This window comes from Oppia nitens, unplaced genomic scaffold, assembly GCF_028296485.1.
Source record: "Oppia nitens isolate AA-2021 unplaced genomic scaffold, nextdenovo-longstitch-racon4-pilon3 scaffold8_pilon_pilon_pilon, whole genome shotgun sequence".
Classification (NCBI taxonomy): domain Eukaryota; kingdom Metazoa; phylum Arthropoda; class Arachnida; order Sarcoptiformes; family Oppiidae; genus Oppia; species Oppia nitens.
Window position 1 is genome coordinate 134,969 of NW_026533252.1, and position 15,587 is coordinate 150,555.

Consider the following 15,587-nt stretch of genomic DNA (forward strand, 5'->3'; position numbering starts at 1 on the left):
AATTAAAATGTGAATTTCAAGTTATTTTTTTATATTATTTAAAAACTAATAATTATAAACAATTGAAAATTTTATGATAAATATTTGGGTAGTCTATTCATGTTTTAGGCAAATTTCATGTAATTTGCAAATTATAGTTTTTCATATATTAAACCTCAAAGAGTCTGATATACAGTAGAATAGATTCCGAGTGTATATATAATTATTTTCAAATATTTGTTAAATAAAATTTAATCAGTAATGTATGATTTTGATTCATATTTTTTTAGTTAATTTTATTAAAAACAAAATCATTTATTCATATAACTAATTTTAAGTTAAAATTTTTAACAAATATATTACTGTACAGTACTTTATATAATAGATAATTATATTAAAATAGACGTATTTTATGTTATATACGGTATATAAAAATAGACGTTTTATTACATGTAATATAATATTTAAATGTTTACGAAATGCTATTTGAATTTGTAGTCATATTTTGCATAATTATTGTTAAATTAATAATTAATAATTAGTTTTTAATAATTTTTAAGTTTAAAATAATTTTTGATTAAATAAATGATTGAAAAAAGTTTTATTCAAATATAAAAACATTTTGTATAAAAGTATATCAATTGTCAACAAAAATAAATATTTTTATTAAATAGTTTTGATTATGTTTTCAAAAATTTTGACAATTTGTTTGTTATTATTAATACTTATAATTAAATTTTAGATTTTATAAAATTAATTGAAAACATTAGTTAATAATAATAATAATGAAAACGTGTTATCATTTGTAACAAAATGGGTAAACAATGTGTTGATTGCCATCAATAATATCGGTGACCGAAATGTCCGTAAATATTGACGACTTTGACATCAGTAGCAAAATCAGCGACGACTTGAAGACACGGATCCAATTGTTTCATGTGTTTGACGACACTATTGGTACAAACATATTGTTTGTGACCTCCGAAGACTCGGTCTATGGGTTCGGGAGCAACGACTCGGGCACATGTGGTCAGGGATATGAAGAGCGACCGGTTTGGGAACCGTTGCCACTGCCAGAGCTCAGCCGACGTGGGATTCGCCAGTTTTTCTGTGGCCAAAACTTTGTGGTGGCGTTGAGTTACGCCGCAGACCATCAAGTGTACAGTTGGGGTCACAACTTTGACGGACAACTCGGTCGCGGATCAGTTGTTGAGGAGTGTCTGAAACCGGCGCGAATTGACTTCTTTACCGATGAAGGTGTCCGCGTAACTCAAATCAGTTGTGGTTTTGAGCACTGTATGGCACTGACCACTACTGGTCACGTGTATGCGTGGGGCGCCAATAGTGATGGACAAGTAGGCGCCGGTGACAGTGATGTACAGATATTTCCGACACCCATACGAATTCGTTTTAAAGATAATGAAACCAAAATCAAAGAGATTTACTCTTTTAAGAAGTCTTCATTTGCTCTGACCATTGATGGACAGGTATATAGTTGGGGAGAAAATGAAGATACTCTTCATTTGGGTCACAAGACTCTCGTTAATATTAATCGCCCGAAACTTATAAAACACTTGATAAACGTACGGTCTATCGGTACTTCCGGTGTCAACACATACTTCCTGACCAATGACGGCGAGCTATACTTTAGTGGTCGATTCAAGAAGGGATTTGTTAAACGGCCAAAACCGATGGAAAACTGTCCGCCGCATCGGTTTATAGCTCTACAGCACTGTTACTCTTATTGTAATCAAGAATCTCTTGTGATGGCACTGACCAGTGATGGTGTCTATAAGATAGTTGTTCCCAATGACATCACCAAAACCAATAGCACTAACCTAAGTTCATACTGTGCTCTCATTCATGATATAACTTATAAGACTGTTCTCATAAATCCTAATTTTAATGCTATTAGAGTAAGCATTGATAATGGTATCAACAATAACAGTGTTGTTAATCACTCATCACATCCACGTAAGACATGGTGTCTTTGGTTTATTTTGTATCTGATTTGGTGTCTCGCTATACATATTTGTTTATATTATTCTTTTGTTTAGATTAACTGCCATTTGTTGATAATAATAACAAAATAATTACCGCAAATATGTTTTCTGAGACAACAAATCAGATCGAAAGTAAACCGATATAATTGTTATGAGACTATTATATTATGTTTACTAAATCAAATATTATTATTATTTTTAATTATATTACAGTAGTGAACAACAATCAAAATGATAGTTACTATAGGAGTAATTTTAAAGAGTTGGTCCGATTAGGTTCGGGTGGTTTCGGCACTGTTTTCTTAGTAAAGAGATTGTTGGATAAAAAAGTATTTGCCATAAAACGGATTGACTTTCAAAGTAGAGTTTACTTTATTAGTTAAATATAATTTTATTGATAAATAATTAATTACAGTATTTTCATTAATTTTTATAATATTTAGACTCGAATAGTGAATCTGCGCCCGAATATCATAACTATACTAAAAATGTGTGCCAAGAGGTGTCTCAATTGTCCAAATTAAGATCACATTGTTTAGTCTATTATTTCAATCAATGGCAAGAAGAGAATTATCTATATATTCAGATGGAATTTGTGAGATATAATCTTCAGAATATTATACAGAAAAAAGGACAGGTATTTGATCGACAATTAGGCCAACCTCTGGAACCCATTGAATATTATATGTGTTGTGAACTGTTCAAAGAGATTGTTGAATGTGTTGAGTATTTGCATAAACTGAAACCCACACCTATTATTCATCGACATCTCAAACCGCAAAACGTATTGATCTCATTTCGACCAATAAACGACAGATTTGTCAAACTATGCGATTTTGGTATGTCATCCGTCCATAAGCTAATGCTATCGAATATGAACAAGGATTGTATGCCTACCGGTTGGGGTCCACTACAATATCAGGCACCGGAACTATTTCAGGACAGTGATTATAATCATAAAATCGATATTTTTAGTTTAGGACTCATTGGTCTCAAACTATTAAATATTGATCTCAATGTGACAATGTATGATATAATTAGTTGTAAATTAATTTTTTTAAATTTTTAATTAAATATATTCAATTATATTCAGAGAAAATATTTACCCCAAAAACAGTGGATATCTGGCCACTCCATTGCATCAATTATACCAATTATTAGCATCAATGACTTCCAGTCCTGTTTGGGATACACGACCCGAATGTAGTGATATATTGAATAAATATAACGAATGGTCACTCTCTAAGTCAACAATAGTTTCTCAAATATTTAGTGGTAATGATTTAAAAGCCAATATAACAAAATTACAATCAAACGACAACTCGTTTTTTTATGATTATTTAAATTATAAATTTATGCCTTATTTAACAACATAGTGATTGTATTATATATTTATACATAATATACTAATAACTTATTTGTTGATAATGTTATTTTGGTGTATATTTTTATTTATCTACAATTTCTCTATCTATTTGAGACTAACAATTATTGATCAAATAATCAATGAAATAAAATAATAATAAACATATCATAAATTTTATATTATTTATATTAATATTATATCAATAACTATATATTAAAATAAAATACTAAACATATCGATAAAGTTTTCCCTCCCATTCTTTGCCGTTGAGACAAACAGTTCGGACCAATGCTTCGGTCACTTGATAGGGATCACAGTTAGACGCGGGTCGCCGGTCCTCGAAATAGCCGCACCCGTCTTGAGCCACTTGTTTAGGTATTCGAGCACTGGCTGACCGATCGGCCACACCGTATCGGAACTCATCTAACTTTGGCGCAAAGTCGGCACCGATAAGTCGTCGCTGATTATCAGCGCCTCCGTGCGGGTCATACTTAGTCATATGTTTGGCGTGAGTTTTACTCAGTTTTTCTAACGCCCTCTCGATCTCTTTGATGCCACCTTCGGCCCGCATAGCGGCCGTACTAAAATTTGTATGAGCGCCGGCACCCAACCAACCGGGCACTGGTTTTGGATCAAACGTTACGCCAATGTGAAGATCTTCAGCCACTCTATACAGTATGAATCGAGACATCATTAAGTCATCACCGATACGTATGCCTTCACACGGACCGACCTATAATTATAAAGAGTTTTATTAATTGTAAAATCAAATGAAAATTTCATTTGTAAACCTGATATTCCCATTGAGAGGGCATTGCTTCGGCATTTTCACCGCTGATTTTAATACCCGCGTAAAGACATGCCCTGAAGTGAGCCTCAATGACATCGCGACCGTAGACATTGTTTGCACCGACTGCTGAATGATAAAGAACTTGATGGTCGTGAATATCTTTTGGATAACCAGTTTTAGGCCAACCCAATGGTCGACCATCTGTACCGTCCAATAGATAAAATTCTTGTTCGATTCCAAACCACGGATATTCATCTTTTGCTTCATTCATGGCTTCATTACAACTATACCTAAAATTGGTTATTAATGGTTTCATTTCATCCGTATATGTTTCACATAAAACAAGTTTATTGTTTCCACGTCTGAACGGGTCGTTATAGAGTCGGACGGGTTTTAAATAGATTTCAGTGGTCGACACGTCGGGTACACCGCTGTTCCAAATGGGCAGTTCAGACGCATCCCGGGGCACAAAGTCTACTACTTTTGTTTTGCCGCACCAATGGCTTTGATAGTTACCATTGCTGTCGGGAACACCCGGATGTTGGAAGACGTATGTTATCTGAACGGCATCTTTGGGCTGTTCGAGGGACAGGTATTTTGCCAAATATGTCTGATTTGACTTCAATGAAGTCGAAACACTTATATTCATACTTTTAAAATAATTAATGAATTTTAATAAAATTAGATTTATTTTTCAGGAAAATAAAAATTAAATTAATCGATAAAATGAACTGTTTTTAGTTCTTTAAGAATTTATATACTTTTTAAAACATATGTCTTATTAGACAGTGATTTATATATCAAATATAATTTATATTTATATTGAGACGGCGTTTAGGAATGAATGAGAGGACGTTAGGTAGTTATGATTGGAACACAAGGTTTAACAATCAAAACTAAATATTAATAATTTAATGAATTAGATATATGGGTACACGTGGTATAAGGTATGGTTTAATAGGTGTATAGTTTATGTGTAGTAGAAGTTCAACATTGATCAGGTAATAGGCAAAAGAGTGAGTGGACAGTAGTGCATGAGCTTATATAGGGATAGAGATAGGAGTGGTCTAATAGGTAATTAAGGTGATTAAGTATGCGGTGAGTAATGGTGTCATCTATGGATTGGTAAAATGTTTTATCACATCCCCGTCGTTGATGTCGACTGGAGGGGTGAAGAGCTTAAAATGAGTGGAATGTGCAGAATGTGTCGGATCGTGTGATCGCAGTCGAGTAGTCCTATTGAATATATCACGACTCAGACGTAAGATCTGCATTTGGAGTGATAGTGAGGACAAAGTATCGGTTAAGACCTTTGTGTTTGTGAAGAATGAATCTGTTATGGGATGACGTGATAGGCCGTCAACGACCTGATTTTGAACTCCATGTCTGTGATGTATTGTATAGCTGTAGATCTAGAGACACATTGACCATCAGAAAAGACAATTATTTGATGTACTATTAATGCTCAGAAGCCATTGTAGAGCCGAATGATATGATTGTATATATATACATATTAACCATCAACGTAAATATGCCATCGTTCCATAGATTCGATGACGGCTAAGCATTCAAGCTCCGAAGCTCTCATAGATGTTAAGTCGAAGGGAGTGGTATGAGACGACTTGCTTATGCCAATCAATGTCTTGTTGAATCAATATTCCGATATCGCCTTTATTCTAATTTTACAAACGTCTGTGTAGATAATGATTGGTCTGTTTTCGCGGTATATGGCTATAACTGGTGTGGATAATGCGTTTTTAGCTATTTAAAAGCGATGTCTAGAATTAAATCCCAAATAAATAGGTTATCTTTTCGGGTTAGTCTAGTGAGTGGTTAGGAACTATTATCGTCAACTTAATCCTCTTCTAGCCTTTTCTAAATTGATGTGTTGTGATGATTGATCGGATACGTGTATAACGATGTTGTCAATGTATGGTATGCCGCCATTGTTTATCATATCTCCAATTACTTGGCGTATAATTGATATGGTACACATGATATAATGTGTTTGAATATATGTATAGTTTATGTGTAGTTGAAGTGTACCATAGATCAGGTAATCGGTAAAAGAGTGGACAGCAGTGTATGAGATTATATTGGGATTGGGATACAAGTATTCAAACAGATAAACGTTTTTAAGTATGCGATGAGTAGTGTTAACATCTATGGATTGGTTATGGGTTTGTCTCAATATAAATTATAATATAATATATAATCTTATTATCAATAATACACAAAATTGAATAGATATTAATTTAGTAGAATATGATCAGTAATTTTATAAAATTTATTAATTATTTAAAAAATATTATTCATACCTTTAAATATTTATGTAATAAAATTATTATTTGTTATTAAACTAATTAATAATAAATATTAAGATATTTATAATTAATTTTCTTCTATTTTTCTTAATTATTAAACAATAAACTAAACTTGGTCATCTCAATGATCGTCATTAATATTTTTTAAATATTAATATTTACTTAAATTGACCTTCGTCATCAATGGTTGCAAAAAATAGGAAATATCAATTAAATGTAAATTTATCAATAAATATGTCAATTAAATAAATTAACATTTTATCTATAATTAAGTAATATATATATATATGTCATGTTTTAAGGACTTTATGTATATAAAAATTCATTTAAAATACTAATTATACACTAAATTTTAAAAATATTAATATAAGCATAAAATCATTTTCAAACAAATCATATAATAAATAGTATAAAAGCAATCGTATAATAAAATTTATTAATTTTTTATTTGTTTGTAAATGATTTTGTGCTTATTTTTATGATTTTGAAAAATATTTTTTATAGTTTTTATGCTCTCAAAGGTTTATTATTAATTGGTCCCTAAAACGTTAATTATACAAAAAATATTAATAATTAATAAATAAAACAAATATAACAACAAAATTTATTAGGGTAGAAAATTTTTTAATAAAAAATTGTCTCAGTACAAATAAAACCAAAACAATAGCAGACGCACCACAAACACATAGATTACACTTAATATATACATACAAAAATACATAATATGTTTTGTATAAACTCCGCCCCTAAGCATTATATCTAATAATATTACGCGAATATAAATAAACTACTGTATGATTGTGACGGCAATTATTGTTTTGGTTTTGCTTGTATTTAAATATAATGAGACAACAAATAATTTTGATAGTAATAGTTTATTTGTAAATGAGTAAGGTATATTATTAACATTAGCATAAAATACGTAATAAAGTTAAATTCAAAAATCTATCATGTAAGCAAAATTGATCATGCTGATCTATATAATCTATAAAATCTTTATAAGTTTGTCAAATTTATTACTTTTAATGTGTCGCGCGATTATTAATAATTTTAATTTATTAAATAAAAAATAAATCAATAAAATATACTGTTTATAAAACACATTAGTCTTTTAAACTAAGATTAACATTGATTTAGATTAAGAAAACTAAAAAATTAATATATTTTCTAAATTTTATAATATTTATAACTCATGTTTAGCTTAATTTCCAATAAGTTTTAAATGTTTATTGAATTTGTCTTTATGTTCATTAAAAGTGATAAGAATTATATATCTTTTAAAATATAAAGATTTATAAGTTATTCCACTTTTTCTATAATTTAATTTTAACACATGGCGCAGCCATTTTGTTTTTAAAAAATTAAACATTAAAATAATAAATGCCATTTTATACAGTATTATTATATTTTATTCAAACATTTTTCAAACAATTAGTAGTTTTTGAAATAATAGGGTATTTTGAATGGAGTAGGTGTTGGGCTAATATAATAATTATCTAATAATTAATTTTAATAAAAAAAAGTAATTACTTTAATTATTATTTAATAAAATAGTAATTACAGTATATACGGGTCGTTATATAAGTGGACTGGTTTTAAAAACAGTTCAATATTTGCTGAATATGGAACACCCTGTGTCCACACCGGTAGTTCTGAGGCATCGTTGGGTACAAAGTTGACAACTCTTGTTTTGCCGCTAAGTTGTGGGTGAAATTGACCACCTGTTCCCTTATTTCCCGGGCGTTCATAGACATAGGTCACCTGAATCTTGTCATTTGGTTGTTTTAATGATAAATATTTGTCAAAAAATGACTTATTTGATGTTAAAGGTGTTGAGTTTGAGAACATAACTAATTATTAATGATTTCAAACAGTTATTTCAAATATTTATTTTATAATATTAAATAATAATACTGTAGTAATTAAATAATTTAAAATAAAGATAACTATTACTGTATTTACACTTTTATATTGATAAATCAAATGTGATAAAACTAAATGTACTTTCTTTAAGGACAATAGTAGTAATTATTTAATCATATCTATAAATAAATTGACAGTTTTTATATCATAATTAGGCATTAAGTGATAAAAATATACTAAAATTGATAAATTATGGATTATATAAATTGATTGAATAGCAATTTTCAACTATAGTATACATGTTTTATTATGTTTGTTCTACAGTAGGATAATTGTATTTAAACAAAAAATAAAAATAAGTTATTTTGAACAATAGTAGTAAATTTAGTATTAATTAATTTGTTTACTTAAAGATAATATATTAAATTAAGACTTAATTTAAATATTATTACATTTTTAATTAATAAATAATATTTTGATTTTGTATATCAATAATATGCAATTGAAAAGTTATTTTAAATGTCAATAAAACCATTTTAATTTTGCATATAATTAGAAATTCAGATCTATCATATTGTAGTACAGTATATTATATTAATTAAATAAAAATATACAAATTATATTATTATTATTATATTAAAAAATTATTATTAAAATAATTGATTAAATAATCATTCATTTAGACAACACGTTCGCACCAACGCTTCTGACACTTGATAAGGATTACAGTTGGCTGCGGGACGTCTGTCCTCAAAATATCCATAACCATCAATGGCCACCTGTTTCGGTATGCGAATACTGGCCGATCTATCGCCAATACCATAAGTGAAACCATCAGATTTTGGCGCATAAAAAGCATCTCTTAGTCGGATCTCATTGTCCCGTCCATCGTAAGGAGCGTATTGTCTCATATGATAATCATGTCTTTTACCCAATCTTTCAATTGCCCGTTCAATATGTTTCAAACCGCCTTTACTTCTCATAGCATCTGTACTAAAGTTCATGTGTCCGCCCGAACCCAACCAACCGGCCACTGGCTTCGGATCAAAAGTTACGCCTACACGTAAATCTTCGGCCACTCTGTAAAGTATATATCGAGACATTATAATGTCATCAGCGATGGTAATACCTTCAGACGGGCCAATCTGATTCATAAATACAGTATTATAATTATTTGAATTTTAAAACAAGTAATAATTTATTAAAATGTCATATTCCTGACCTGATATTCCCATTGAGACAGAGCTCCCTCAGCGTTTTCACCACTAATATTAACGCCTGCATACAGACAGGCTCTGAAATGAGCTTCAACTATATCTCGACCACACACACGATACGGACCAATACCCGAATGATAATTCACTAATGGATCAAATGCTGGCGGAGGGTATCCTCTTACTGGCCAACCTAAAGGTTGACGGATATCCCAACCTTCCAATAAATAGTATTCCTGCTCAAAACCAAACCACGGTCTCTGATAGTTAGCCAACTTCATGGCCTCAACACAACTGTGCCTTTTATTAATGATATGTGGTTTCATATCATCGGATAATATCTCACACAATACAAGTTTATTGTTTCCCCCTCTAAACGGGTCGTTATATAAGTGGACTGGTTTTAAAAACAGTTCAATAGTTGCTGAATATGGAACACCCTGTGTCCACACCGGTAGCTCTGAGGCATCGTTGGGTACAAAGTTGACAACTCTTGTTTTGCCGCTAAGTTGTGGGTGAAATTGACCACCTGTTCCCTTATTTCCCGGGTGTTCATAGACATAGGTCACCTGAATCTTGTCATTTGGTTGTTTTAATGATAAATATTTGTCCAAAAATGACTTATTTGATGTTAAAGGTGTTGAGTTTGAGAACATAACTAATTATTAATGATTTCAAACAGTTATTTCAAATATTTATTTTATAATATTAAATAATAATACTGTAGTAATTAAATAATTTAAAAATAAAGGTAACAATTGTTGTATTTATACTTTTATATTGATAAATCAAATGTGATAAAACTAAATGTACTTTCTTTAAGGACAATATTAGTAATTATTTAATCATATCTATAAATAAATTGACAGTTTTTATAATTAGGCATTAAGTGATAAAAAAATATACTAAAATTGATAAATTATGGATTATATAAATTGATTGAATAGCAATTTTCAACTATATGTATACATGTTTTACAGTAGTATAATTGTATTTAAACAAAAAATAAAAATAAGTTATTTTGAACAATATTAGTAAATTTATTATTTATTAATTTGTTTACTTAAAGATAATATATTAAATTGAAACTTAATTTAAATATTATTACATTTTTAATTAATAAATGATAATTTGATTTTGAATATTAATGAATATTATCTGTCAATTTGCAAATAATTAAAAATTCAGATCTGATATATTGTATATCATATTATTTAAAAGTAAATCAATTTAAAATAAAAATAGTGAATAAAAATAACAACATTATATTATTAGAAATAACTAAAAAATTATTAGTTATATCATTAAATAATCATTCATTTAGACAACACGTTCGCACCAATGCTTCTGACACTTGATAAGGATCACAGTTGGCTGCGGGACGTCTGTCTTCAAAAAATCCGCATCCATTTCGGGCCACAAGTTTCGGTATGCGAACACTGGCAGTTCGGTTGCCCACACCATATGTGAACTCATTGCTTTTGGATGCATACAAACCACCCAAACGTCTATCATTATCCCGTCCCTCGTGTGGATCGTATACTTTAATATGATGTTCGTGTCTTTTACTTAGTTTTATCATCGCTTCTTCAATCTCTTGAATACCGCCCTTACCTCTCATGCCGACTGTACTGAAGTTCATGTGTCCACCCGATCCCAACCAACCGGGCACTGGTTTAGGGTCTAATGTGACTCCAATATATAAATCCTCTGCCACTCTAAACAATATATATCTAGACATCATTACATCATCACCAATACGTATGCCTTCACACGGACCTATCTAATGATATACACAATATAATTGAAATATAATTCATATTATTATTATTATTATTATTAAAGTATTAGAAATTTTATCAGAAATTATATAGTATTTACAATAAATTATATAATTTATAATATTTACCTGATATTCCCATTGACTGGGAACTGCTTCTGGATTTTGACCAGTAATCATAACTCCAGCATAAATACAGGCTCTGATATGAGCTTCATAGACATCTCGACCATAAACTCGGTTAGCGCCGACCCCATCATAATAGAGAACTTCTTTATCGGTAATTGGTTTCGGAAATCCTCCTTTAGGCCAACCCAAAGGTTGATTATCATTTGCATCTAATAACAAGTATTCCTGTTCAAAACCAAACCATGGTTTGTGATCGCGGGCCAACTCCATGGCTTTATTGCAACTGTATCTATGATTTATGACGTGTGGTTCCATCTCATCTGTATATGTCTCACATAATACTAACTTATTATTTCCTCCCTTAAACGGGTCCCGATATAATCGGACGGGTTTTAAATATATCTCTTTTTCCAATGAATCCAAACAACCACTGTTCCAATCGGGCAATTGATTGGCATCGGTGGGTATAAAATCTAGAACTCGGGTTTTGGCACACATTTGCGGCTTATATTTGCCATTACTGGTGTCCAAATGTGCCGGATGTTGATATACATATGTTACCAGTGTTTTATCGATAGGCTGTTCCAGAGACAGGTATTTGACTAAAAAATTTTGATTGGATACAAGTCCTACTTTGCTAATATTGTTTAATGCCATTATAATATTAATATACAAACAAATATTGTGTATTAATTTTTTTTAAAAAATAATCACTTTAACAAATAAAATTGAAATATAAAGTTTTTTAATCCACTTTTTATAGTTTAACAAATTTTCGTAATTTATTATGTATCACATAATTTGCATCACTTTGTTGTATATAAAATTTTATATCATAAATAATATTATAAGATAAAATAAAGCTAAAATTACTTTATTAATTTATATACTGTATATTATTTAAAAACATATGATAGTAATATCAAGGAACATAAGGAACAGTTTTTATCAGTTTAGTCAATATACCAATAGTTGTGCAGTAATTTATATTACAGGCTGGCTCATCAAGAGTTATTTTCAAAATACACCACTTATTTCAAAAACTACTAATTATATTTTATTTTAACAAAAAATATTATAAAATATGATAAATGGGATTACATATTTTTATAAAAAAATTTTTTAAAATGGCCGCCTTTAATTGCAATTAAATGGCAAAGTCAGGTGTAAAAATAGTCGAAATTGTCCTTATTTATTATATTTTGACTATCACGCGACCGCTACATCCAGAACCTGTCGCCATATGATGTGCTATTAGTGACAAAGAAATAATTGGGCCTATATTTTTAAGAGAAATTTGTGATATCAGAGATCTACAGGACTTAAATCATTGTGCAGGACATAGGGTCTGCTGAAGATAAAAAGATTGCTTGATTGTTACTGGTTTAAACAAGATGGTTCACGACCTTACAGAACACAAGATATCTTTGAACAACTTAGAGTGTTTTGGTGATCGGATTATAGGTTTGGATGCGCCGGGTTTTGGTTTCAAAGAAGACTGGCGGTGGAAATGATTTTATCCATATTTACCAGTGATTTCAACACCTGTGATTATTTTTTTGGGTTTATTTTAAGGATACAAGTTTACATATAATACCCTCAATCTATTAATAGAATTCACAAAAATGATTGAAAGTAAAAAATAATCACCATACAGCAATATATGAAATATAAAGTTTTTAACATCCACTTTTTTGTTTAACCGACTTTGCCATTTAATTGCAATAATGGCGGCCATTTTATAAAATTATATCTAATTAAAATATGTAATCCCATTTATCATATTTTATAATTTATTTTGTTAAAATAAAATATAATTAGTAGTTTTTGAAATAAGAACAGTTTGTATTTTGTCAAAATAACTCTTGATGAGCCATTTATGTAGTTAGATATTATCGATACAGTTATTATCAATACATATCATAATAAAACTAAAACAAACTTTTGCACAATTGAACTGACATTGAAAAGTATTTTTTGATAAATAAAAATTATTAATTACGATATATATTTTTAATTTGATAGTACATTATGAAGATATTGCAAACATGAAAGTATCAATTATTTAAAATATATTGTAGTTATAATTTATAAAATGTATAATAATTTTGAATATTCAATATAATTTATACTTTATGAATAATAATATTAAAGTAAGTACGATATTAATACATATTAATAAATACTAATTTTAAAAAACACTGGATGCCAAAATCTAATTTAAATATGACTTAAATATAAATTAATTATTAATAGTAAAAATATACTAAAATACAAAATCATACTATTAGTTTACAATATTAATCAAATAAATAAATTTATAATAAATATAATTTATCGCCCATATTATAGGTGTCAAGTTTTACATTTAGAGTTTATTTTTAAAACAAATTTGTTTTAATTTCTTATTTTATTTTACATTTAAAGTACTGTTATCATAACCATCTATTAGATGCAATCGCATCAATTACTTATTAAATTTTCTTTATTATAGTGATTATATGAATATAAAAATATATTTTTAAATATATAAATGTCTATCAATACAAATAATTCACAACACATTTTTAATATTTAATTACCATAAAGCAATTTTATTTTAATTTATTGTTTATACCGTATAAACTAAATTAAGTTATCTTTATGTATATTAAAAATAATTTATATATAATATTAAATACTATATACAGTAGAAGTTTATTAGAAAATTAAAATTAACTAAAAAATTATTAGTCATATCATTAAATAATCATTCATTTAGACAACACGTTCGGACCAACGCTTCGGTCACTTGATAGGGATCACAGTTAGAAGCGGGACGTCTGTCCTCAATGAATCCACAGCCTGCCTGAGCCACCTGTTTGGGGATTCGCACACTTGTTGATCTGTCGGCCACTCCTGAAGTAAAGTCATCTATTTTTGATGTGAAGGCTGCGCCCTGAAGTCGTCGTTGATTGTCAAGTCCTCCGCGGGGATCGTATACTTTAATATGATGTGCGTGTCTTTTGGACAGTTTATCAACGGCACTATCAATCTGAGTAATGCCACCCTTTGCCCGCATTCCAGCCGTACTGAAGTTCATGTGTCCGCCCGAACCAAACCAACCCGGAACCGGTTTCGGATCAAATGTTATGACAATATTTAACATTTCTGCCACTCTATGCAATATATATCGCGACATCATTACATCATCACCGAGAAGTATGCCTTCAGACGGACCGATCTGTTGATATTATTTTTATAATATAATTATAAAATACAATTAGTTATTATTATTACTAAACCTGATATTCCCATTGAGCCAGTAATCCCTCTGCATTCTCGCCTGTAATGTTAACGCCGGCGTAAAGACAGGCCCTGAAGTGAGCCTCGACTACATCTCGACCGACGACACGGTTGGCACCAATTCCTTGAAAATATATGACATCGAGTTCTGTGGGATGTTTAGGATAACCTCCTTTAGGCCAACCCAAAGGTCGGTTAGTGTTTCCATCCAATAATATGTATTCCTGTTCAAAGCCAAACCACGGTTTGTCATCGCTAGCCATCTTCATGGACTCATTACAACTGTGTCTATGGTTGACCGGGTGTGGTGTCATCTCATCAGTATAGGTCTCACACAACACTAGTTTATTATTACCACCTCTGAATGGATCGCTATATATGCGGACCGGTTTCATATATACTTCTTCTTTGAATGAATACATACTACCGCTGCACCAAACGGGTAAGTCATTGACATTATTGGGTACAAAATCAATAACTTTAGTTTTGGCACATAATTGTGGATAATAGTGACCATCGCTGTCTCGATTACCCGGATATTCATAGACATACGTCACTTGAATCTTGTCTTTTGGCTGATCCAGAGATAAAAATTTAGCTAAAAATGTCTGATTTGATATTAAAGATACACTTTTTGACGACATTTTTTTGGATAATTATTTAATTAATTTAGAGAATATTAAATTAATTTTATAATTAGTAAATTAACTTTTTTGATTTGATTATTAATTTTTGAGATTTATTTAAGTTTTTTTCATCTTTATTTATACATTTATTGTAATTGCAATAAATTTGTGGACTATTTTTAATTTTATATCATTCATTGCAATTATTGCTAAATAATTGTTATAAAT

General features: G+C 29.8%; 5 protein-coding genes across 5 annotated transcripts; 1 reads left to right on the plus strand and 4 right to left on the minus strand.

Annotated features, from left to right (window-relative positions):
* Positions 1-760: 760 nt before the first annotated feature.
* On the plus strand, positions 761-3,358 carry LOC128964011 (uncharacterized). The gene is made up of 4 exons (XM_054310569.1): positions 761-1,953; positions 2,196-2,342; positions 2,426-3,008; positions 3,076-3,358. The coding sequence occupies exons 1-4, from the start codon at positions 840-842 to the stop codon at positions 3,356-3,358; spliced, it is 2,127 nt and encodes a 708-aa protein (XP_054166544.1). The 5' UTR covers positions 761-839.
* A 174-nt stretch (positions 3,359-3,532) lies between these two features.
* Positions 3,533-4,871, minus strand: LOC128964187 (glutamine synthetase-like). The gene is made up of 2 exons (XM_054310744.1): positions 4,140-4,871; positions 3,533-4,081 (listed from the first exon to the last, which is right to left on the minus strand). The coding sequence occupies exons 1-2, from the start codon at positions 4,785-4,787 to the stop codon at positions 3,575-3,577; spliced, it is 1,155 nt and encodes a 384-aa protein (XP_054166719.1). The 5' UTR covers positions 4,788-4,871; the 3' UTR covers positions 3,533-3,574.
* A 4,125-nt stretch (positions 4,872-8,996) lies between these two features.
* On the minus strand, positions 8,997-10,195 carry LOC128964012 (glutamine synthetase-like). Its single transcript, XM_054310570.1, has 2 exons — positions 9,548-10,195; positions 8,997-9,470 (listed from the first exon to the last, which is right to left on the minus strand). The coding sequence occupies exons 1-2, from the start codon at positions 10,193-10,195 to the stop codon at positions 8,997-8,999; spliced, it is 1,122 nt and encodes a 373-aa protein (XP_054166545.1).
* Positions 10,196-10,851: 656 nt separating this feature from the next.
* On the minus strand, positions 10,852-12,156 carry LOC128964303 (glutamine synthetase-like). Its single transcript, XM_054310887.1, has 2 exons — positions 11,449-12,156; positions 10,852-11,322 (listed from the first exon to the last, which is right to left on the minus strand). Exons 1-2 carry the CDS (start codon positions 12,103-12,105, stop codon positions 10,852-10,854), a joined length of 1,128 nt encoding a protein of 375 aa, XP_054166862.1. The 5' UTR covers positions 12,106-12,156.
* Positions 12,157-14,197: 2,041 nt separating this feature from the next.
* On the minus strand, positions 14,198-15,377 carry LOC128964014 (glutamine synthetase-like). Its single transcript, XM_054310571.1, has 2 exons — positions 14,733-15,377; positions 14,198-14,671 (listed from the first exon to the last, which is right to left on the minus strand). The coding sequence occupies exons 1-2, from the start codon at positions 15,375-15,377 to the stop codon at positions 14,198-14,200; spliced, it is 1,119 nt and encodes a 372-aa protein (XP_054166546.1).
* Positions 15,378-15,587: the final 210 nt, after the last annotated feature.

Bases quoted from the DNA above. Each gene is read 5' to 3' on its own strand.
- LOC128964011 (XM_054310569.1), top strand. From the start codon at position 840: ATGTCCGTAAATATTGACGACTTTGACATCAGTAGCAAAATCAGCGAC. The intron at 2,343-2,425 runs GTAGAGTTTACT...TATAATATTTAG, and splicing joins AAAACGGATTGACTTTCAAA to ACTCGAATAGTGAATCTGCG. The intron at 3,009-3,075 runs GTATGATATAAT...AATTATATTCAG, and splicing joins ATTGATCTCAATGTGACAAT to AGAAAATATTTACCCCAAAA.
- LOC128964187 (XM_054310744.1), bottom strand. From the start codon at position 4,787: ATGAATATAAGTGTTTCGACTTCATTGAAGTCAAATCAGACATATTTG. The intron at 4,082-4,139 runs GTTTACAAATGA...TTATAATTATAG, and splicing joins CCTCTCAATGGGAATATCAG to GTCGGTCCGTGTGAAGGCAT.
- LOC128964012 (XM_054310570.1), bottom strand. From the start codon at position 10,195: ATGTTCTCAAACTCAACACCTTTAACATCAAATAAGTCATTTTTGGAC. The intron at 9,471-9,547 runs GTCAGGAATATG...TTTATGAATCAG, and splicing joins TGTCTCAATGGGAATATCAG to ATTGGCCCGTCTGAAGGTAT.
- LOC128964303 (XM_054310887.1), bottom strand. From the start codon at position 12,105: ATGGCATTAAACAATATTAGCAAAGTAGGACTTGTATCCAATCAAAAT. The intron at 11,323-11,448 runs GTAAATATTATA...GTATATCATTAG, and splicing joins CCAGTCAATGGGAATATCAG to ATAGGTCCGTGTGAAGGCAT.
- LOC128964014 (XM_054310571.1), bottom strand. From the start codon at position 15,377: ATGTCGTCAAAAAGTGTATCTTTAATATCAAATCAGACATTTTTAGCT. The intron at 14,672-14,732 runs GTTTAGTAATAA...TAATATCAACAG, and splicing joins TGGCTCAATGGGAATATCAG to ATCGGTCCGTCTGAAGGCAT.